We start from the raw sequence: 24,605 nt of genomic DNA, 5'->3' as shown, positions 1-24,605 counted from the left end.
AATGCAAAATTTGGTGCCTAATAATAAGTGTATGACAAAAATACTAAACACTGATGCTGATGCATCCTTATACTCAAAAAGCCCCTATTAAAATTGGAAAGAATATGGAATGCAAAACTGCAAACGCCCATATAGGATGGATATAACTTCTAGTATTAAAGCAATATAAAATGCAATCTCTTTACTCAACTATGCATCGCGTAATTGAAAACTGGTCAATTGATCGTACACATGTAAAGGTAGGAAAGTGTTTCAGTCCTCTCAGGATAATCTGCGTTTATCTAACCCAGGCATCCGTGTGTCTCGTACATGGCGACACGATGTGAGATGCCGCGACGCTGCTCCAAACCGACGCAGCCGTGATCTAGGCCACTATTTCGCACATACTACCAAAATAACCCTCAAATACACCATCACCCTTATCTATATTACTTTTAAGGTTAATATTGTTTGTGTGGATGATACGATTAAGTTGGTACCGAGTTTACAGTCAGCCCTATTTGGTAGTAGATCTCAGTTAGGAAGTGAAGTGACATGACACCTCTATCGATCGCGTGCCGTTGTTTCTGTTCTTGTATTTGAATACTCTTGTCAATACATTTTATTATCAGTGCAATTTTACTACTTACTAACCGCAAATAAAACTAGTAGTTGCATAACTTTATTTGGCATTTTTATTAGAGACCAGACGCTAGACAGAACATTTGCATTTAGGATAGGTATTCGTATTAATCGTCCTGACATGTCAGTCTTAAGCTTGAATAATAATAAAATCGATTTCAATTAACCAGTACATTAATAAAATTCGAATGTTTTAATTGAAATATTGCAGGAATGCTTAATTTGCATCACCAAATAACGGTTTATAATCCGGATTAGTAAATTTTGCGAAGGAGTGTCATTTAATTGGTCCGTATATCATCGCCTACTCATCTTAGCAGACGTGCATCATTAATCTAATTTGTGCCTTTGTTGAGAAACTGCCATTAAATAAACCATTAACTTAATATTACTTGAATTTCATTAAAAGATTCTAGTTATAGCTCTATTATTATTTTTATGCGGTATAAAATGAGCCGCTGTTTATGCAAAACAATTGACGGCTTACATATGTACAGCAAAAGAAAGTTCTGTGATGATAAATTGTACATTTTAAGATTCGCGCATTTGCTCGTAGGAATGATTTCTACTTATTTTTCAATTTAAAGAAATAAATAAAGGAATTACAACAGGTATGTAAAAATATAACTACGACAACAGTTTATCTAGTACCTACTGATTTGTTAAATGTATCATGGGGAATTTGTCGGAATCACTAACAAGTTAACTAAATACGTAACGGTTGTCCGATGTTCATTCGGATACATCTTCGTCAACGACATGCCGAGAATAATCAGAGCACGCTTAGGTACAGACATAAATTTATTTTCGTCGCAGTTACGTGCGTGTTCCACAAACAGTTTGCAGAAAAACTCTGTGATAAAATCCTTGTTTTCCACTGGGAACGACACAATAATTTACGACATATTGATAACGGCGCACGTTACAGATAAAATGTATTCCTCTTGAGATTAGTGCGATAAAAACTGTGGCGGTAGTGGACGTAACAACGGACTAACTTTATTATTAGAATTATGTATCAGTGTACTGCAATGATCGTGTTTATTCTCGTAGTCGGACTCATTCCTTACGGTAAGCCTCCATTTCACTAGATAAATACTTTCCCACAAAATACAGCTCGCTAAACAATACAAATATTTGAGGTTTGTAATGATTTGTTAATCTGTTGTGCCTACAAGTTGACATCCGATTGAATTTAAAATATAACTAAAACAAAGTGTTACATCGTTACATCACGCAGTTTTAAATTCATTTTGTGAGGCGGCCGCCCGCGCCTTCGCAGACAATGGCTTACTGAATACCGACTCATCTTGCCTCTGGATAAATATTTATTTATTCTGTTGACAATAGTATTTACATTGTCAATGCGTCTAGTAATGTCGCCACAGTGCGCGTGGGCAGAGGATTTTATGTTGATCATCTCTAGTTATGAATTTGGGTCAGTGCTGTGTTGTGACTTAGATAAGCAGAGATAGCGCAAATATAGGTTTGTCTAACATTGTCTAGCGCATTGTTGTTGTATGTTTCATAAATGTTTCTAATGCGATATAGCCGTGTAGAATATTGAACATGGTATTTACTAGCAGTTGAGATGCAGCTTCTTTAGATATCTCCTTGTTTACTTTGACATGCAGCACCTAAGCAAAAGACATCCTTTTCCTTAGCCTCTCCCCTCTTCAAATTAATCTATTGTCATGCAAATAAGTGTTAATGCGAAATAACATCTTCACGTTTACCGCGACAATCATTAGGCTATACTATAGGCTATCCTTAAGCAATGAAACTAACAAAAATCATAAGACTTCTCAGTTTCCTAGAAGATTAAAACAGGCTCTCTCTAGGAACCACTGTTCTTCCTGCTTTCGGCGCAAAAATCACTATACCTATATAGAATTACAATGGCGACACGACAGACGGGCAGACAACTAGCCATGCACAATTATGTCAGACGCCTATCAAGCACTTTCTCGGGCGCCGCGTGTAAGATGTGGGCATCGACGCAATCTTACGCATCGTCGCGCTGCCAAGCGTTTCTATTAACTTGTTTATGAGACATTTTGTATTTATAGTCTTGTTACAGAATTGTATTTTAATATTCGAAACTATAATATAATCGTTAATCCAAAACATAGTTCTATGTTGACACAAGAGTAATCAGAAGTTATATTGTAGGCAAGTCTTTATACTTATTTATTTATTTCTATGCTGATATGCAGTTAAACAGTTGTAAGTTACGACGTCCCAATAAATCTTTTCTAAATGTATATCACCTACCCCAATATTTTCCACAAAACATGAATCTATTTATAAACTACAAAAAGACAAAACCTAATAATAGGTAGCTACCGGCACAAATAATGTTAAGTATTATATCAGTAATGAAACTCATTGTTGACACAGATAATATGATAACATTTTCTTTTATATAAGCAAATATGTATTTATTATAAAGAGTGAAACTAAACAGCCACGTCAACAGGCGTTCATGCGGCATACCTTGATGTCGGGCTTCGAGAGCGGATTCTCTGCTTTCAATAATTACGGAGCGTACGCGCCGAACAGATCGAACGACGGCCTGATGGCCGGTTAAATGGCGCGAAACGCGAGAAAATGACATATGATTGCGGCGGTTAAAACAAACGTAAACTGCAGTGAAGAGTGGCATTACATGGCGGGTCCGATCGACTGTGGCGGGTAAAGGCCGCTACTCAACAATCAGACATGGACAAGCATTGTGCGAGAAAATGCCGTGAGTCCAACCGATGCAGCCTTCAATCATTAATTTCGCGTCTTTACTAACCCACCAATCACAATGAAAAGTGAGATCTGTCGGTAGTAATGCCTATCTGCCATTGTCTACTTAATGGCCCGCTAGGGTCTATCAGCAATTACTAAAGATTCCTCCGCACTACACTGCCGGTCATAAATCTGTCGTGGACACTGGTACTTATTCTTATTACCTACCTTAGGCATCTGTACTTACTAGCTTTCATACGATACGTACTTATTTAATATTTATTTTATAGACATTTCTGTTTTCTGTTTTTCCATTTTGTCAATTTACAGAGTATTTTCTCGTCTGCCAAATCAGTCCCCGCAGTATAAACTTTCACTCTCTCCATGACTTCGAAATCTGATCCTTATTAACTGGATGATAATGTATTGGACCAATGCGAACGTTGAACCTTAACATGTAATAATTAAAGCGACTCTTAATTAAAGATCCGACTTATCGTTACAAATACTTCTCATGCGAGAGAAATCAGACCACAACATTTTGAGATTTTGCTTGAACGACAAAAATTGTCTTAACGGAACACGACGAAGAAAATTGTTTCGCGTAATTGCTCCATAATTTACGTAAATAACACTTGAAACAATAAAGACGTGTTAATTTTGATTGTATTGCTACTAATTTGCATAGTAATCAGACTGACCAGATTCCTCAATTGATTAAACTGTTGCTTTTAGTTAGCCTCCTTGGTAAATAACAAACAATCAACTTAGCCGTAAAGGTTATAGTTGTGGTTAACAAGACCGTAGATATTCCGTAATGATTTCAATTATAATAAACGTCAACGGATAATAAAATACGCATCGGAGTTATTGTATCCGCAATCATCTGGTGTGCTTCTAAAATAAACTTAAATTGACGCTACAATGGCTTGAATATTACAGAGAACGTCCAATCGTTGTTCAGAAACCTCAGTCATTGAGCAACTGCAGCGTATTCGCAAGTCACTGAGATACTTTGACCGCAACAAGTTCACGTGGACGTCATGCGTCCGCACTAGAATTTCCTTTGCAAAACACATTAGTACCTGTATAGTTAATAATCTCACGCTGACGACTAATTTAGGTATTTACATGTCTTCTTAACATGTATTTTGGCTCTGCAAGTATTGAATTTTTGCATTATCGATGGGTATTTAAGGAAAAAATAATGTCAGCATCCGTATCCACTGATCCTTGATGTTTGTTGACTGTTTGTTTGAACGCACTAATCTCAGGAGCTACTGTAGTGATTAAAAAAAAATATGTCAGATTTAGAACAGAAAATTTAATCTCATGATTTCAGCGGTTCCCGAAAGCTGTTTCTACCAGCGTTGTCTGGGCTGTCATCCTGAGCAAGTAATAGCACCAGGCAGGTCGGTAGATTGCCACCCAACCAACTGGGTATCAGCCACATGGGTGCACAACTATGGACATCCTCCGCCCAGCACCGACTCCAAGATACCTATAGAGTACCGCTGCTTGAAGATGGTGGCAACGCCAGATGATAAGACTTGTAAGTTGGACACACACTCACTATATATTGACTAGATTTTTTTAATGCTAGGTATTACTTTGCGTATGTAATTTTAAAATTATGGAGCTTTCATTTTTGGCAAATTGCTGTTCTGTTCCTGTTAACGAGTTCTTTGTTTTTCTTCATGTCAATGAGTTTGTCCAATTTTTTTTTAACATCTCAGTGCTTCTTGCCATATTTGATCCAAACTATTGTGCTTGAGGAGCTGTCCCATAAGTTCCACTCCATCTACCGAAGGGTTACCATGTTAGGTAAAAAGATAAACCAAGGCCCAAATTGTTTATACGCAGTTTATTATCTACGCATTTTTTATGTGATCAATATACTTTTTTCAGTTGGCAACACAGTGGATACTCTCAGAGGCTGTATTCCACGAGCGCAGATAGACTCCGTCTGTCTAGGCCTACTCGCCGTCGAGAGAGCTCGTGGTCACAGCGACGCTCGTTGCTTCATATGCAACGGGAACGACTGCAATTCCGTTGCAAAAACACATCCATTACCACTAGTTGTATTTATAGCAATATCACTACTTTATTTCATACTAAGGTGAAGAATATAAAAAAAATGAGGGGAAATTCAATAAAACAATTGTTTAATAAACAGTTAATTTAATGACATAGATACTCAAATATTTTATACATTTTATTGTACAGCATTTTTTGTAAAACATTTTGATAAAATTAAAACTTTATATATTTTTTTAATCCTGATTTCATTTGTGACGATAATCCTTATTACCTATTTTTTATATGGAATGATTCCTGAGATTTTTGTTTAAAAGCACCACGTTAAAATTGTGAACTAATTATTAAGACGGCATCTACTGATAAAATGATATGCTCGTAACTTATTACCTGACATAATGTACCTACTTTAGAAGTGAGGTTTCCAGTATACAAAGCATATATATGCTTGCTGCCGTTTGCAAGTGAAGTATATGCCTACGCAGATTATTAGAAGCACTTCAAAAAATAAAATAAATATTTTGCTTTAATTAGAGTGAATAGTAAAGCAGTTAAGCAAAAGCTTGAAGTGGTAACTGAGATGTATCGCTTTTGTTTTAGGTAATTAAATTATTTGTAAGTAAAACTATTAATTAACTAAATCCTAAGTAGAAATAATAGATTCAAGACTAGAAGAAGTATAAATGCGGCACATGCTTTAGTCAATAGAAAATAAACGCTAATTATAATAAATAAAAGCTTTCATATAAATCTTCCATTAATGCAAAAAAACGTAATATGATGCAAAATAAAGCCATAGATTAGATTAGATAGATTCTGAGATAATCTAAAATTGTATGAATAACATTCACGTTATTTTTTTTTCTCATTAGGAACCAATAGAAGGTACCAAACCTTCTATTGGTTTTAAAAGTAAATGTCAAAAATTACCTAATATAAAAAAAAGTTTTTCCCAAAAAAGTATAACATACTTAAAAAATATCCCAGGAAGAGAAAAGTCTTAACAGGCATATATTCTTAGTTTCAAAATATTAATAAACGGTAAAATTAGGAATTAACAGTGGAATGTTATTTAGCGGTAAAACCATCCGCCATTTTTTACTATCTTATAACAACATTAATAATTACGACAATAATACCTATGGAGTTAATATGGAATAGTATTTAAAAATCACAACTTAGTCTTCCTCCTAAAACTAGTAATTCATAAAAAAATAATATTACAACAAATCACAGGTGCCATAAATTACTAAATGCTTGCTTTACATATTGTACAAAACGTTTGAACTTACAATATAAAAATCGGGATCAGACTCAAATAATATTAAGTACTTAGTTAAAATCTCATTTTGGACTTAAAATGTGTACTGTAAGCTTTCTGGCCTAGACTGTACTGTAAATGTTATTGCTAAGTTAATTATTAATTTGTACTACCTAACTGTATCACAACATTAACGCCAAGGCACGCGATTGAAATGCCAAATTTGTTTATCATCTGTGAGACACTTCTTTGATGTTAGAGGATCGCCGACGCCGTGCGAATCCTTGTTAACTACTAAAGTTAGGCACAAACCCTCCTGAGTTTTTAACCGAGGACCTTTTTGTATCCATATCTGTTTACTACTATCGCTACAGCTCTTCCAAAGAGCCCGTCCATTGCCTTGCTGCAAACACAGGCCTTCATCCGTCATTATTTTCCCCTCAGGAGTGAAAACTACTAAACTTTCTAAACCCATTTGTGTGATACACTCTACAGCGACAGCTGGGCTGCCCAGCCCTAATGTACCAGGGTTAACTCCTATACAACCTCCTTTTTCACTCTTAATTCTTCCGAACCACCTTTGATCGGTCGGGAAGAAGTGTTGAGGCCACACGTTACTCAAGTACCACGCAAAACTTTTACACTTTAAGTTCTTTCTCAACTCCACTCTATCTGCGACTGTTTGCTGATCACGGATCGTGGCTACGTCCGGATTGAATTTGAAGAAGAAATCTGCCCATTCATCCATCCACACTGTAGCTGCCCTAGCAAGGTTCGCATGAAGAACCTTTGTCACACCTCCCGGGTATTTGTAAGGACTATGTCTCCTAAATATGTGTCCCACTCGAGAACACGATGTAATCTCAACTCTTGCTCCACATTGCCATGCCCGCCATGATAGTTCCAAATTTTCTGCGCCCCATATAGTCATGCCTTCGTCATAACCGCCTAGACGCCAGAATAGGCTTTTTCGTACTGCGAAAAGGCCACCAGCCATTGCTGGAGTAGGGTACGGCTTAGAAGGATTCTCTGACTTCTTCCTAAGTACATCACCACCGGGTATAAGCCATCTGAAGTGTAGTCGCCAACTGAACGCGCCCCAATGTGCATCTATGCTCTTTGTATACGCTAGAGTATCTTCAGATAACAGATCTATGTGAGGGCATATAAAAACATCGTCGCTTCCCGCACGATCCAACAGCGGCTCTAACCACCCTGGTGTTACCTGAAATTTTAAAACACATCATATTAACTTACCTCCCGATATTGCTCTTTCCAAGAAGTATCGAAAAACTTGAGCGACGTAAAACTCGGCAACGAACTTAAAAACCTGAGTTCTGATTTCGCATAGACGTGTTTTTTGTTTCCATTCAAACCTATCCATCAATATTTTGGTACTGACCTCACAATGAGCATCAAGAAACACCAGCACATCACCGGTAGCCTTCTTGGCACCCAAGAGCCTCGCCCCGACCAGCCCCGTCCTCTCAGGATTCCTTAATAGTTGTACCCTGTCTAACTTCTCTATGGCCTCGTCCAACTCTAGGAATAGGTACCGCCTGTCACTCGCATCGTCGACTAAAATTATCTGGAACATCAATTTGCTAATTGAATAGACTTATTGGCTAATAAGTGGATACGGATGAAAACATTAGCGCCTGGTTATCGTTTATGTATATTATATGTTTTAGAGATCCGATGTATGTTATATGTTTTAACGGCTAAAGCCCGAAGTGCGGCTATAGCTAGGTGTATCTGAGCATATAAGGTTTTATCCTCCTATTTTTAAATATGTATGCCTATTTGTATTTATGTATTTCCAGCTTTACTTCAACCTTCAAGCTGTAATCCGTCATATGTAAGCCGACGTATTCTTTATCGAATTTATGGGAAACACACTCATCATCCTCATCATCCTCCTGCCCTTATCCCAATTTTATTTGGGGTCGGCGCAGCATGTTTTCTTCTTCCATACTCTTCTATCTGCCGTCATCTCACAAGTAACATTCTTTCTTACCATATCTACTTTCACACAATCCATCCATCGTTTCTTTGTCTTCCTCTTTCACTATATCCGTCCACGTTCATACTCATCACCTTCCTCACAACATGACTCTCATTCCTCCGCATCACATGCCCATACCACGACAGCCGATTTCCACGCAGTTTTTCTGATACCGGCGCTACTTTCAAACTTCCTCCACACATACCTCTTAACATTCTCATCTCTGCCGCATGCAATTGTCTTTCATTCGTCGCTTTTGTGGGCCAGCACTCTGATCCATACAAGACAGCAGGCCTGACCATGCTCTTGTAAATTTTCCCCTTAAGTTTAAGGGGAATACGAGGGTCACAAGTTGTTCCCGTTACCTGCCGCCATTTCATCCATCCTGCGTTAATTCTGTGCGTAACTGTCCGATCTATTTCGCCATCGCCCTGAATAAGCGAACCGAGATACCGGAAATCGGAGCAGACTGGAAGAAGTGCGTTATCCAGCGCTATGGCTTCAGGACTGGAGAGACCGCCGAAATCGCAGAACATGTATTCGGTCTTGGTTCTGCTGATTTTTAAGCCAACATTCTCCAGTCTCTGTTGCCAACTCCCCAATCTGCTCTGGATCTCAGGTCCGTCTTCACTAACCAGGACGATGGGAAATGGGAAACACACTAAGGTATAATATGTTCTAAGAACAAACTATTATAAAATATTGGATTCTTAAAGCATTTAACACGACCCAAAGACAACCCTTAAAACAATTGAGAACGGCTACAAAAAAGGTTGTACATCTATTATGCAAAAAAATATGGGAACAAGCTAGTTTACAATATTAGAAATAGTAAAGATAAATTAAATGTATTATCCCTGTATTTTTGCTTAGAAGGTTCTACATAAATGTTTAAGCGACGTAGTTGAAGCAGAACAACACCGAATTAGAACATTTGAATTGCCATTAGCTTCGACAACGAATGAACTGATTAACATTGATAGCGATCATATCGATTTACCTTTACAAGCAAAAATCATTGCACACTTCAATAGATTTTCTGAGAATTTGTTATCCATAGGTTTTATTTGATTGAAAATTCGTAGAAGTTGGAAAGGCTTCACATTTTTTCAATTATAATTACCATTATTATAGGTTTCGGTAAAAATAGGTTTAAGTATATACTGGGGAGTGTGTTACTCGTCTATATTTTTGATAGTTGAAGATTGTGGATAACGAAATCAAAAATTTCCATTATATTTTTCTTACAACAGATTAAATATCTGTACAATTGCTACTGCGAATCTATTAATTAACTTAATATACCTACAGTGATAAGTTAATATTACCTGCTGCAGCAGTTTGGTAGGCGATCTCATAAGCACAGACATGACAGTGCGCATGAGAGTGGACCACGCTTCATTGTGAAACACTATGATCACCGTCGCAGTCGGCAGGTTGTCTAGATCGAATACCACTTCTTTGCATCTGAATAAAATAAATAGTACTTTCTTAAAGCTAACTGATTGCAGTTCATTATAAGTTAGACGCTAAATAAGTTAAGTAATAAGAAGTTAGCCATTTTGAAAAATTTTGAAGCCAACTTCAGACACGCAAAGCTTTTCGATAATAGGTATCTATATCTACGAAAAAATTCGCAAGAAGTCAAAAGGCTAACTTCAGTATAGGAAAGTTATTTGGCACTTTACTTCAAATACTCTAATAATATCCCATACCAAAAAAATTGTTGAAGCTAGTCAAGTTCTTATTTTTTTATAAATTAAATACGTGATGTATTTCATATTTGCGCCTGGCGCTGCAACATGTGTGACTTAGTGGTAAGTGGGCACCCCACTTATCATGGGTCCGAAATATAAAGCCAACTTTTTATGACCAAATAAAATATAAACCTATCGAGTTATACATGCCCCATTTCCTTTTTTTCACCGATACCTGAGGAAGTGCATGTTCATACATTATCATGCGTTGATTCAGTATGAAACATTCGTTGTGGGGTCTACAGGTATGTCAGGCAGTTTAACCTCGGAACTGATATTTAAATGGAATTGTATTGTCATGTGTGATGTGGCACAAATCGTGCGCTAAGCACATTCGCGAGTTTTATACAATATAGCAATTTTATACAGTCCTGATTTCAATTTATTGACACCGGCAATTACCCATAGTGAAACCTTATTTTGAATGTTACTCTATGATCCAAATATATTTTTTTATCTATACATATAATAAATCTGTAAAAAAACTGTGTCTGTACATTGAATATATTAAAAAAATAATAATTGGGTGGGGTTTAGAAACAGTAATGGAGCACAAATCCAAAAAAAAAATTCTGTCTGTTTGTCTGTATGTCTGTATGTCTGTATGTCTGTTTGTTTGTACACGCTAATCTTCCGAACTACTGAACGGATTTCAATGATTTTTTCTTTGTTGTATCAGTATTAGGCCTGGTCAACATATAGGCTATAATTTATCTTCGAAACTTGAAGACCTGATGCAGAACTCCAACAGACCAATAAAACTATAAGAGATACAAATATGGTGCCGTGGCAAAAATTGTTTCATTTGATGAGCATTTTCAGCTGAGATTATAAATTTTAAGATCTGGAACACCTGATGTGGAACCCCAAGAGCCCAGCTTCTCTGTACCATATACAGGTATGCCGTTTTAGCAAAAGTTGTTCAATTTGATAAGCACTTTCTATTGACTTATACAAATTGAAGATCTAAAACACCTGATGTGGAACTCCAGGGGCCCAGCTAGACTATAGCATATAGAGGTATGACGTTTTAGCAAAAGTTGTTCAATCTGATAAGCACTCTCTATTGACGTGTAAACATCGAAGATCTGGAACACCTGATGTGGAACTTCAAGAGCAATACTACACTTGAAATGTATAGAAATGAATGTTATGAAATAGGTATAGTGAATCAAAATAAGTAATTAGTCCGTCTTTTAGATAACCCTAAAATAATGGACACGCATTTTTCTTTTCTCTCTCTCACAAACAAATAATAACGAAGATACAACAACGCTTGAATTTCGTGTTAAGTCACTGCTTAGTACAAATTTTACATACCTAGACGTGGCGTCACGAGCCTCCACTCTCTAACTTTGTTGCGTTTTATCTTCATTATTATTTTGTATATCTCTTCCAGACCTCGGGACTACAGAGTTCCAAATTTTTGGGAGGCAAACGTGGGGTCGAAGCCAACACGCTGAAGCCCTTTTGAGACAACTTTAATGAAATGGTGACACAAAACCGACGATTATCCCTTTATACACTATAGAAATGAACCCAAGGACAATCCCCGGTGGACGTCGTTAAAAAAAAGACAATCCCCGGTTCTGTGCTAAACTATTGCTAACTATGGAGGAAAACTACTTGGGCTATTTTGATGGGATGTTAGTGGATGACAATGTATTAGGTACATGTAAAAACGGCAGGTGGAGACTCGCCACCTCACTTATTGTAACCAGTCACTGAATAGCAACAAGAGGGCAATAGGGACATGAGCGGCTGAAGGGTGAGGATACCTCGGCGGACTTTAAACGCGGATTACGCGCTCCCTGTGCTTACCATGAGGCACCTACCCTCCGAGCAGGGCCACTAATCCTGCTCTAGCGACTCCACTCTGGACGGCCAAGCCAAGCCAGAGGCGTGAGACCTACCCCCGTCATGGTTCACTCCGACCGGCCGGAGATGGGGGACAGTATACTCTCCCTGGAGAACTCAGTATATATAGCCCCGCGGGGTCGCTACTCCCCGTCATCAGCCTCAGATGTCTTGCGGTGCATATATCTCATTATTATTGTCGTTATTATCTCAAGAGCCTTTGTCCCAATTATGTTAGGGTCGACTTCCAGTCACGATGCAACTGAGTACCAGTGTTTTACAAGGAGCGACTGCCTATCTGACCTCCACAACCCGGTTACCCCTTGGTAAGACTTACTGGCTTCTGACTACCCATAACGACTGCCAAGAATGTTCAATGACAGTCGGAACCTACAGTTTAACATCCCCTCCAAATAACGGTCATTGGTATCCAAAATATACGTAGAAAGTACATACGAACTTAGAAAAGTTGCATTGGCAGGCACTTGCCAGACCTGGAATCAAAGACGCACGCTCATACTTGAGAGATTGGTTCTCTACCCACTAAACCACCACGAATTCCACTAAGTCACCACGACTTTGTCATCTATTTAATGTTTTTTTACGAAATAATACCTACGTGTAATATTTTTGCCACACACAACTTAAATGCGGTCTAATTAGAATCACTACTTTTATCCCTATGGTCACGTCTATTGCGACTATTCAGATCTTTGATTTTGCTGACCCCATAGTCGCTGGCATAAGGGACAGGATCCGCGTACGAAGTCGCGGGCAGAAGCTAGTTTCAAAAATAACAACGTATTACGGAGGAAAGGCATGAATATAATTGGCATACTATCCTAATGGAAAACTAACATTATGTCCGATGTTACAAATTTTACAATGATTACTAAAAGATACTTAAATAAAGTTAAATCTATGTAAGTTAATTAATCATAGACCTTAAAATACAAAGGGCCAATACAAATTCATACATTTGGAGGTCATCACAATCCGATACCAACAGAAGCAGAACGATTTTAACTAAGTTGCTAATGTCATGATTTTGTAAATAAAAAATAGGGTAGACTGAATAAAATTCTGACTCAAATGCGTAACTGCCAAAACTGCTAACGGCGTTAGAACAGTTCTTGAATTTTTAAAATACTGGGTTATTTACTACATAGAATAAACCATCCTCGAAAAAGAGTTACATATTTTACCGTCTTTCAACAGAAGGATCTGAATCGTGTATATTTTATTAAGCTGGCCTTAATATAGTGCGTATATTTTACTAATTCACGGCGAAATTACGTTCAAGGCTAGGTGAGTTATGTTGTTTTATAACTTTAAGAACATTGAGTGATATTGTGTTACCTCAAATGTTATCTCAAAGAGGTACCTATGTTCTTTATTGCTTTCGCATGTACCTACGGTAATTAATGAGATCGCTGACATTACATGTTAAATGAGCGTGATTATATAGGTACAGTTTATTACATTGGAATTGTATCATCTCATCTCCCTTCACTTTGCGAGAATTACAGAGTCCACATTTTATTTAAGTGTAGTTCATTTATTTTAAGGTTCGATATAACAATTAATAATATTCTATATATTCTCTGTTACACCTCCCAAAGTACCAATGCCTCATCACTCTGTCCAAAGGCTGTGGCAGATTACCTGCTTATTAGAGAATTCGCTAAAATACTCAATTTGAAACAACTATTTTACACCTCAAAGACATTTATACGTTTCATCATCATCTTCTCAGCCATAGGACGTCCACTGCTGAACATAGGCCTCCCCCTTTGATCTCCATATGTTTAGAAGTTTATAAAATAGATGTTATATTCACCTGTCACTGCGCATATCCGGAAGACTTCTATTGATTGATATCTTGTCGCTAACAAGTATATTATAGGAATGCAGGGAGTACAACTCCCGAGCTGTGATGAGCTCTCTCTGAGACAGTTGTACTGGGCGCCCGCCCTCGCCAGCCCCCGGTACTGGCGCATAGTTGTTTTTATGTATAACATCTGAAAATGTTTGTAAAAATCATTATTAAAAAATGTAAAATAAATCTAGAACCCTTTGTAGACTTTTCCCAAGAAGGTAATGGAATATTTTGCTAGAAAAAACATCTGTTTTTTAAATGAAGTATTCGCAATGACAGAAATATCCAATTGCAATTTTTTTATTCATAAATCGACATAATATGGGACCGTACTTCATTAAAAACTAAATGAAAAAACAGCTTTAACTAAATACTCATTTAAGAAGACATTAATTACATTTCTTAGCTTATCAGGTAATCATTGCCTTTGCAGTTATCACAAGTGTTTATCAAGAGAAGCAAAAATAAGAACTGTTTGTCTGTTTTTACATGCAGACCTGCTGCATATTGTTTGAAATAAAAATCGCAAGTAGTTCTCTCAGTACATTATTAAATTGCACTGATGCAAGGCATTACTGATTGGCTAATTCAAATTAATTTAGAAACCATGAAATGGTTAGCAAATCCAAACAAATGCTTATTAATTTTACACTCATGGATTGAATGTTTACGAACTGTGTATAAAAATTATATTAATTCTCATACTGCCTAAAATATTTTGTATCATTTGATAATCAGATCTCATTGTCGGGCACTGGGTTAGGAAGCGCAAAGAGGAAAATTCAAAAAAAAACTATTTGATATAATTAATCAAACAAAATCCTTTTGAATAGCAATGTATGCAGGGAGATAATTATCTGTAACACATCCAAGGTTCCATCAACATTGACATTGTAGAATTACATTGAGTTATTTTGCATAACAAAATATTTCATTATCACTGGGGAAAAGAGAACCTACTCTTTCTTTGAGAGTCTAAATCAAAATTTAAAATAGTACTTGAATAGACTCTTTCAATGCTTTCTAGTAAGATACATATTGAAGGAAGTTTGAAAAGTTTCTATCAAGTTCATCAGTCTAATTATTTTGTAATAACAGTTCGTTACCTTCTGATAAGTTTCCACCATTAGTTCCACCTACATAGTGTCCCACTATCACTCTCATTCCACTCTCGTCAACATACGAGTTTTTGTCAAAATGCAGACTGAAATAAAGTTTGTTTATTACATTTCAAGTCATAAACATAGTGAACACAGCAAATTCAAATTGATTTTATTACATTTTTATTCATAAAATCTTTAGAAGTTTTGTTATAACACCACTCACTTGTTATACCAAGGTTCTTTCTCCTTTCTCTTAATAGTATTGTATAGTTCCAAAGAGACATAGAAAAGGGCATTCAATAAGAATATTAAGATAATAATAAGCACCACTATTTTCTTTTTTCGGCCTCTGCACAATAACGACCAGTAACCCTAAAATAAAACATTATTTTTTAAATAAAATAAAGTTGAATTAAAATTAAATTAAACTTATCCCTAAATAAAACCCATCTAAGTTCTAGTCTTACATTTTTGTGCAACATTTTTTTCACAACTTTCTGTTATTTACTTTTTGTAACGTTACACACAACATACTGCTTGTTTACAGAAATTAATATTGTTTTTGACTTGCTACTGGTGCACTCAGTTGCACTGCACTTCTGTCTGTCTGTTTGGTACTTTGATTCCTATTTGATTGAAGACTGTTCTCTGCTGCGTGTTTGGCTTTGCATTCAGCATTGTTCACTTTTTCTATTATTTTGCCATCCTATGCTAGTTTCTCTTTCATTACTTTTGTATCCGGCCAAAAATTAGTATTCGTATCAAGGCAAGTGAAACCGTGAAACGCGATCATTTGACACTTCACTTGACAGACGTATGTTGACGTCTCGTGAAAATATTGCGTTCCTTTTAAAAAATGATAACAAACGAGTTTATTGCAATGACTCTCCTATACGAAAGCTAGCAATGATTTCAATTTTTTACATTGGCTCTTGAAATATGGCACAACTGGAAGGAATGGGCACATCAAAATTTCATTATTTTAAATAAATCTGAAATAATCATTGAATTAGTCCTATTTCAGAAAACAGGTTGTTTTGTGAAGTTTTGTTCAAAACTCTTTTGTTTTACATTATGTTCGAGACGGTCACTTATCACAGCTCTGACAGTGGATCTACGGATTAATGGTTTGTTCTATTTTGTTTCCCATGTTTCCTGTTTTGGTAAATAGAGGACCGGTGTTGTAGGGCAAGATTTAATATACATCGTCAATTTGCTATTGTTGAAAGTAGAAAGCTAAAAACTCTCGCCTTGGTAACTAATAAAGACGTTGCTAAAATATTTCAGACCAAATCGTCTTCCTCAGTCTCTGCGTTTGGAGCCATTCAATTAAACTACTTCAGTAGTTACCTTCTCCACATCGCATTTCACGCGATGCGCTTTATAAATCCACTATAGATTTAAACACTTTTACTAAATTAGTTGTCGCTTAGCGCCTGATCTCTCTCCAGTCATGTCAGGTTGCCATCCCATCGAGCTATGAGAGTGAAGGAATAGGAAGGACTGATTTGTAGACCCTAGTAACTAATTTCGTTTTAAATAAATACAATGTTGTATTTTTAACCACCATGTTCTCTATTTTATTCAGGTCAAACACTTTCAATTTATCAATGGATGAATCGAATGGAATTGGACTAAATCCCTTATCGTTTGGAATCCATCCCTTATCAGCTGGAATAAATCCAAACGAGTTTCCAGTGAACATAAAAATGGAACCTCATGAAAACTTTTATGTAAAACAGGAACCCTATCAACATTTTCAAATAAAACAGGAACCTCCTAATGAATTTCATCAATGGACGCCAAACGCCTGGAATAATCAAATAAAAATGGAATGTAATATGGGTAATTTGGTTCCGATAAAACAAGAAATTCCCCATAAGTTTCAAATAAAACAGGAACTAGGAAATCCAGTGTCTTTAAAATTGGAAGTTGCCGAAAATAAACCAATTCGACGTACGCAATCGGTTACCTCAACCTACACAGAAGCTTCTAGGTATGTGTGATATATTTTTAAAAAATTTCGTAATTTTGTTGTCTAGACACTGCATTGGTAACTTTTGTAACAAAATATTATAGTTATGAACTATTGAACTTAGGGTATGGATTAGAAGGAATACCATTTAATTCACATGTTCTTTTCCGAACGTATCCTTTTATTACAATAGTAATTAATTAATATTTGTACTGAATTATTTTTACTATAAATGTTTGGGTATCAGTTCGATGCTGAAATTCGGATATTTTACGTTGTTGGTGGTCGAGACGCAGAGACGGAACCCCTAAAAAACCTATGTCAATGTGTCAGTGTCAGTGTGAGCCTTTTTCTGTCGAGTGTCAAATAAATGTCAAATTCAACCTATCCAATATTTTTTCGAAAATACAAAACACCGGTCACCGTCCAGATGAAACATTTAGGCTAGGCGCTGATTGCAACTTTTCGTCACCGTGACTTTCACTGTCACCCGCTGTCACCCACGGTGCGCTCACTGAATCTGTTCTTGGGTGACAAATCGCGTTCATTTTTGTATTGCTGAGTGACAAAAAGTCACCAGTGAGCGGACTCCCAGTGTAGTGTACGTACGTGTACGCGAGTGACAGTCACGTCACTCCGGCATTGACTGCTGCTGCAACTATTTGTCACCGTCTTATCACGTCACCATAATGAGCGCACTCAGTATAGTTTTCATTGCACTCGACTAAGTGACAAAAAGTCACGGTGACGAAAAGTTGCAATCAGCGCCTAGCCTTATTTGTTAATTTTAATGTGAACTGATGGAATTCTGGTTTCTATCTTGATGTCATAAAACAATGATGTCGTGGTTTATTTAATTGAGTTTTATAAAATAATCAATCTTTCGTAATGTGTTGTAAATTTTAATAAACCCGGTGTTTTTTCGTGAGAATTCACTTATTTACGTGAAAAAATATTATTTTGACTGATTTGGCAGAATATCAGTAGTGCAGTCAATCAGGATGTCTCGTCGTGGGAATTGGAATAGAGCGTTTTACAAAAATAACAATTACAGGGGCAGACCACAAGGTTTGCGCGGTAAAAATATTGGCCTTTATTACAGAGACCTGCAAATGAAAAAAAATAAAAACAAGGATCAAGACTTCATGGTATTTAAATATTTTATTTTGTTGAAATATTGATTGAAGAAACACATATTTTTATTGTAATAATCTGGTTCAATCATCTGCTAAAGTGTATTATAGTAACAATAAACATTTTGAATTAGTTATGGGAAGACTGCAGAGCCCTCTTTATCTGCGTCTGCATGTGAGATTGCATGAGACATTACTTTAAAATAATTTATGTTTATTAATTTCAGATCAATTTTGCTATTCCTCCTGGAATATTAAATAGCTTACAGAAAAACATAGAATCCATTAAAAAAATTGCTAAAGAGTGCAATATCAACATACAGCCACCAAGGCGCATGAACTTGGTTAATATAAAACAAGAACAGCCATCTGAATATGAATGTTCAACTCAAGTTGATAATTTCCCTGTGAATAACTTTATGAAGTTACCTCGAGAAACAAGTTCTTTTGAGAGACCAGGCACTTCATCCAGCAGTAATGTTGTGGAACCAATGAACCAAGAGTCGGAGACTGTCAGAGCTATTATTAAAGCTGAACCAACAAATGAACCTGAGGTAGCACAATCTAGTCATTCCAGTGATATACGAATGAGTGCCCTGCAAGGAGCAGGAGATTACAAGTATGGTTACGCAGACATTATCACTGGAACATTTGAAGAAAAACTTGAACAATGTATCTCAAAGGGTATTATAATAACCATGGAAAATTCTGCAACCCAAACTTTGAACACAACCTTCTATGAAAACTACAAAAATATGATAAACTCAAAAACTTACAAAAAGATGAAGGTGTTCAGAGAAATATTACCAACTTACAAAAAGTCGAAGGAATTATTAGAGGTAATAAATAACAATCAAGTGGTTGTAATTAGCGGTGAGACTGGATGTGGAAAGTCTACACAGGTAAGAATTTTTTTTCTTAGTATCACTGTCACACTTGTATTTGAAACATAATACCCAAAAAACAGAATTTTACTAGAGTTAACACTAGGTAAGTTAAACAGATAAATTGAACCCTTCTCTTCACTTGAAACGGGCACAGCAGTTAGCATTTTCTCTAGACTGTAACACAAACATTAAACGTTTTTAATTTATTACATACTCATAATAGAACAATACTTAAAATAAACTTCAACTTGTCTATATATTGATTTCCCATTTTACTACTTCCAGATTCCACAGATTATTTTAGATGATGCAATTGTCAACAACAGAGGTGCTAATGTCCATATACTAGTCACACAGCCGCGACGTATTGCAGCCTCATCTTTGGCTATGAGAGTTGCTGAAGAAAGATCTGAACGGATTGGTGAATCCATAGGATATGCTGTGAGATTGGAGACGTAAGTTCCATTAGAGTTTATTATCTCTACATAGTATAAAACGAAGTCGCTTTTTCTGTCCCTTTGTACAGAGTGTTGTATAGAGTGTTTCAAGAGGAAAGTGTATATGTATAATAACATACATTTAATAGTGGAGAAATACTCTTATCCCGTGCAACGCCGGGGCGGGTCGCTAGTTTAAATATAAATTATAGAATCAACTTGCACCTTATCCTTAAATATCACGGAAAAAGCTACTTATCTAAACTTTAACTTTGATGACTTATACATCCTTTTTACATTTTGACTTATACATTTTCTTAATCATTTCAGTATAGAGCCAAGGCCGCGTGGTAGCATTAAGTTTTGTACTACGGGTATTTTACTAGCTGAGCTAGAAGTCAATCAGGGTTTAACTAACTATAGTCATGTGATACTTGATGAGGTGCATGAAAGAGACTGCCATATTGACATATCTATGTTGATGTTGAAACAGGTGACAAATTTTGATTAGACTTTACAGAGTCCTATACTTTATTCTTAGAAGTTTTCCATGGTTTAATCTTTGAATAAAAACAGATTGAAAATCCGTTCAGGTATTTTTAAGTTTCTCGCGGATAGTTGTATAGACAGCTGAGACTAAAATAACCAATAATATAAGCCAACATTGTAACATTTCAGGTGCTCAAAAAACGCAAAGATCTCAAACTTATTCTTATGAGTGCTACAATAGACGCGGAAAAGCTGCAGTCGTATTTCGACGACTGTCCAATGATGCACATTGAAGGATTAGCTTACCCTGTACAAGATATTTATCTAGAAGATATTCTAAGCTTAATTAAGTATATCCCACCTGTAGACCAGGGTAATAACCAAAATGTTAAGATATGGCAAAGGCAGAAAATGAAGAGACAAGAAGCTGAAATGCAAAGGGATATACAATATAAAGCTGAAATTGGTAAGAAAAGCTTGATATTTTTCAGTCAATTGTTTTTAAAAGCTACTGTAGCTTTATTTAAAGCAGCAGTGTTGGATACATGATAGTTACAGTCAGCCTTAGGATGGCTTTATGTCTTATCGAGAACTGTCTATATCTAGAGAAGTTTTACGTCTTTTGTTAATTTTAGGGGTGTGGATCAAATCTTGTTTTATAATGGTATTTTTTCCGGTTTCAGCTCCATGGCTCGAATCTATAAGAAAGAATATAAGTCGAGATGTTTATGTAGCACTTCAAGACAGTAAAATTGAGGATTTGAACATCGATCTCATTTACGAACTCTTAGTCTATATTTGCAAAGACGCGCCCGGCGCTGTGCTAATATTCCTGCCAGGAATCGGCGACATAACTAAATTGTTGAAGAAAATTAATACAAGTAATTTCTTCCCAAAATCCCTTTATGATATCTATCCTCTTCATTCAAAGTTGCCATCTTTGGAACAGCACAAAATATTCCAGCGTCCGCCAGAAAATGTAAGGAAGATAATCCTAGCAACAAATATAGCAGAAACATCTATAACTATAGATGATATTGTGTACGTCATTGACTGTGGAAAAATAAAGTACAGTGGACTCAACATAGAAGATAATATACCTACTTTACAAACTGAGTGGGTTTCTCAAGCGAATTTGCGACAACGGCAAGTATTCAGAAACTTCTAAGGAAGTTCATAGGGGAAGTACATAAGACAGTACATAGAAGTTGTACAACATAACAAATTAAACTCCATAAGGGTACATAGAGAGAGTATATAAGGATGGGATTTATTAGGAGAGTACATAGGGGTAGTACATAAGGGAGTTTATAAGGGGAGTACATAAAAATAAGAAGTAAATTAGGGTTGTGAGCATATCTCACAAAGTCTACTACAGATCTGCCACTGGGAAATAACATCTAGATGTGGATCTGTTCCATATATTTTATTATTATTAAGTAGCGTACATTATTATCAATTTATTTGTCTAGCCGTGGTCGCGCCGGCCGCTGCCAGCCCGGGGTATGTTACCACCTAGTCACATCATTCCGCGCCAGCAAGCTAGCAGAGCGCCTCCTACCGGAGATACAAAGGAACTCACTAGCTGAGCCCGTGCTCGCTATAAAACGACTGCGCTTGGGCAAAGCTGTGGATGCTATGAGTATGATGCCCTCGCCGCCCGCTGTTACTACTACGGAAAGGGCTGTTAGGCATTTGTTTCAGTAAGTATTTTTTACCTGTTTGTGGTCTGAATTATTGCTTTGTGTCACATCATCTGCCTAGTCATTTCTCAGCTTCGTTCGATTCCGATTAGAAACATTTACAAATCAAGTCTAAGTTGACGGTGTTATGCCCCCTTGCCTGGGAGGGCACGTAAAGCCGGCGTCCCCGAATGCTACCAGAATCAATCAGGCGGATTTGAGAAAACTCTGACGATGAAACTATTTTGATCGAATGGGATGTAGCTGCGTACTAATGTATTACACGGAGCGACTGCCTATATGACCTCAAATAATGCAGATGATACCTCAGAAATATTGCATATAGCGACATCATCTGCCACCAAGCTTATTTATTTATGGTCGCAATTTTATATATTCCAAATATTGTTTATCTGTTTTCAACTAGGATTGGAGCCCTTAACAGTGAAGAGAAGCTAACCCCTCTTGGCTGGCACTTAGCGCGACTGCCCGTGCACCCCGCCGCCGGCAAACTGTTGCTGTTAGGAACTATATTCGGGTGTCTCAACCGCGCGGCTAGTGTAGCTGCCGTTTGGGGCTTTAAGGACCCCTTCCAACTTGTTATTGGTGAGTTTGTTTAGGGTTAATGCTGTGGTCCTTTATTTTGCAGGTATTGACTATATTGTGTGTATTTTCCAACATCAAAAATAGATGAAATATAAAGAGTTATAGTGGGACAATGAAAGATAAGTCTTGACTTCGGGCGCAGATAAGTCTCGACGACACATAAGATTCACATTCACATTCTAATCATGGTGCCAGGAAAAAAGTTTACTTTGCGAGTTACTCCGAGAGGTAGTCGCTGAACAAGAAGTTCAGTCACTGAGAACCTTATAACTACCACTTTAGTTATTGGAAGTTTCAAGCACTATATTGCAAAATTTTCAACAGATTTAAAATTAACGGCAGTAAAACCTTTTCAATATTTTAGGCAAAGAAAAAGAAGTAGATGAAGCCAAACGCACTCTCGCTCTCGGCGAGCCAAGTGACCACGTGGCTATATCGGAAGCCATCATACAATTCGAGCAATGTCGCTCTTACCAGGAAAAACGCAACTTTGCCTACGAAAACTTCCTAGCATTCAATACTTTAGAACTTCTATGTGACATGAAGAAACAGTTTGGCGATAATCTGAAGCAGATGGGATTTTTGCAAAGGGCTGATGTCACATCCGATTGGGAGAATAGGAATATGAATAACATGAGCCTGTTCAAAGCTATCATTGCTGCTTCTTTGTATCCTAATATTGCTACTGTAGGGTAAGGCTTAAAGTATTATGTATTTGTTTTTTTACTACACCTAGGTTTAGCTGGTTACGTTAAGCAGTATTTGGTAGTAAATTCAGATTATGAAATCACATGAACTTGTCTGTATCTAGTTTATTAGCTTGTTTAGGCTTGCTATTTATAAAATTAGGAGTAAACAAGTACGAATTCAATAAAAATAACTTTTATAGATGGCGACAATCTCACGGCCGCAATCCGCAATCCCAGCCCAGACTTAAAGTTCGTACATCTGAAGATGGGCCCATAGCCATACACCCAAGTAGTGTGATGGCGTACAAAATGCACGGGGGTCAAAGGTTCCCGATGCAGCCAGCGTGCATCACGCCAGGAGCCAATTGGCTGGTCTACTGGCTCAAGCAGAGGTCATCTGACCTCTTCCTTATTGATGTCACCCTGATATACACGTTACCGTTTCTGTTTTTCGGTGAATTGGTGGTTTCTGAAGGTATGTTTAGATATTTAATTTCATTAATGAAAGAGTTTATCTTGCCTAAATATTGTTTTTGAGCAAAAGTTATACTTCACTCATATAGCTATCAATTCCTCTTTCTAAAATTAAAGCTATAGTAAAAATATTTCTGTACTGATACTATTAAAATCTTTGTTCTAATGCCATGTGCTCTAACGGGTGCACAATATGAACATCAACTAACAATACATTATTTTTCTAGCGCCGGACCCATCAGACTACTGCGTTATGATATCTAATGTCAAAGTTAATTGCAAGAAATCCACTATGGATCTTCTGTGGCAAATGCGGTCTCTATTAGACCAAGTTTTAGCTTCCAAAATTGGTGACTCAAGCAAACAAGCCACGCTTAGAAACCCCTTTGAAAATCAAGTATTTGAGTAAGTATAGTATTGTACGCACACATGCATGATGTGCAAATTTTTATATCAGGGAGGTCAGTGGTGACGTCAGCAACCTTGGCTGTTGGCCTTAGTTGCGAGGCCGACCGTGAGCGAGGTTATGCTCAAGGTTTGAAGAAGGCTAGCCGTGTGGCAGAATCTTTTTAGTATTTTTCATGTGACAACACTGAATTTAAATTATTTTTTTTACACTGCAATATTGAGTTTAATTAATGTAATATGGGCTTATCTTAACGAGCATTTGAAACGCCTATTACATACTTAAAATATTTGCTAAACGATTACACGATAAGTGGATTCGTGATATTATTGGAAGCAATTACATAATAATCGTGTTTCGTTTGTTTTAGTGCTGTCATGGAGTTAATAACGGCTGAAGATGAACGCGCCGAGTATATCGCCGACGATGATGATTCAGAATCCGATACTTCCGAATTTTACTCCAACAGATATTCTTGGCGACGTTGAATATATTTCCTTTTAATTTAGTTGTTTATTATTATAGTTGTTTTTTTTTTCTTATCCCGTATTTTTATTTTAACATACTACCT

The 24,605-nt window shown here is 36.8% G+C and overlaps 3 protein-coding genes across 4 annotated transcripts; 2 read left to right on the top strand and 1 right to left on the bottom strand.

The window, feature by feature from the left end:
* Positions 1-1,545: 1,545 nt before the first annotated feature.
* On the top strand, positions 1,546-5,634 carry LOC124639232. The gene is made up of 3 exons (XM_047176505.1): positions 1,546-1,692; positions 4,700-4,909; positions 5,266-5,634. The coding sequence occupies exons 1-3, from the start codon at positions 1,635-1,637 to the stop codon at positions 5,478-5,480; spliced, it is 483 nt and encodes a 160-aa protein (XP_047032461.1). The 5' UTR covers positions 1,546-1,634; the 3' UTR covers positions 5,481-5,634.
* LOC124639229 (polypeptide N-acetylgalactosaminyltransferase 3-like) lies at positions 5,522-16,057 on the bottom strand. Its single transcript, XM_047176501.1, has 7 exons — positions 15,724-16,057; positions 15,480-15,628; positions 15,260-15,357; positions 14,115-14,295; positions 9,989-10,127; positions 8,058-8,243; positions 5,522-7,880 (listed from the first exon to the last, which is right to left on the bottom strand). The coding sequence occupies exons 1-7, from the start codon at positions 15,736-15,738 to the stop codon at positions 6,846-6,848; spliced, it is 1,803 nt and encodes a 600-aa protein (XP_047032457.1). The 5' UTR covers positions 15,739-16,057; the 3' UTR covers positions 5,522-6,845.
* On the top strand, positions 13,481-24,576 carry LOC124639228 (ATP-dependent DNA/RNA helicase DHX36-like). 2 transcript variants are annotated; one of them, XM_047176499.1, is made up of 14 exons: positions 13,481-13,582; positions 16,845-17,252; positions 18,208-18,379; positions 18,592-19,266; positions 19,537-19,706; positions 20,019-20,181; positions 20,367-20,643; positions 20,861-21,323; positions 21,650-21,880; positions 22,287-22,465; positions 22,830-23,157; positions 23,355-23,629; positions 23,856-24,033; positions 24,405-24,576. In XM_047176499.1, exons 2-14 carry the CDS (start codon positions 16,867-16,869, stop codon positions 24,520-24,522), a joined length of 3,615 nt encoding a protein of 1,204 aa, XP_047032455.1. In that variant the 5' UTR covers positions 13,481-13,582; positions 16,845-16,866; the 3' UTR covers positions 24,523-24,576. The 2 variants fall into 2 exon arrangements, with proteins under 2 accessions (XP_047032455.1, XP_047032456.1); XM_047176500.1 differs by lacking the exons at positions 13,481-13,582; positions 16,845-17,252 and having other exon boundaries at positions 18,012-18,379.
* The last annotated feature ends 29 nt before the right edge of the window (positions 24,577-24,605 follow it).

This window comes from Helicoverpa zea, chromosome 18, assembly GCF_022581195.2.
Source record: "Helicoverpa zea isolate HzStark_Cry1AcR chromosome 18, ilHelZeax1.1, whole genome shotgun sequence".
NCBI lineage: Eukaryota > Metazoa > Arthropoda > Insecta > Lepidoptera > Noctuidae > Helicoverpa > Helicoverpa zea.
The sequence above is the reverse complement of the archived record's forward strand: the minus strand, read 5'-3'. Positions and strand labels throughout refer to the sequence as shown.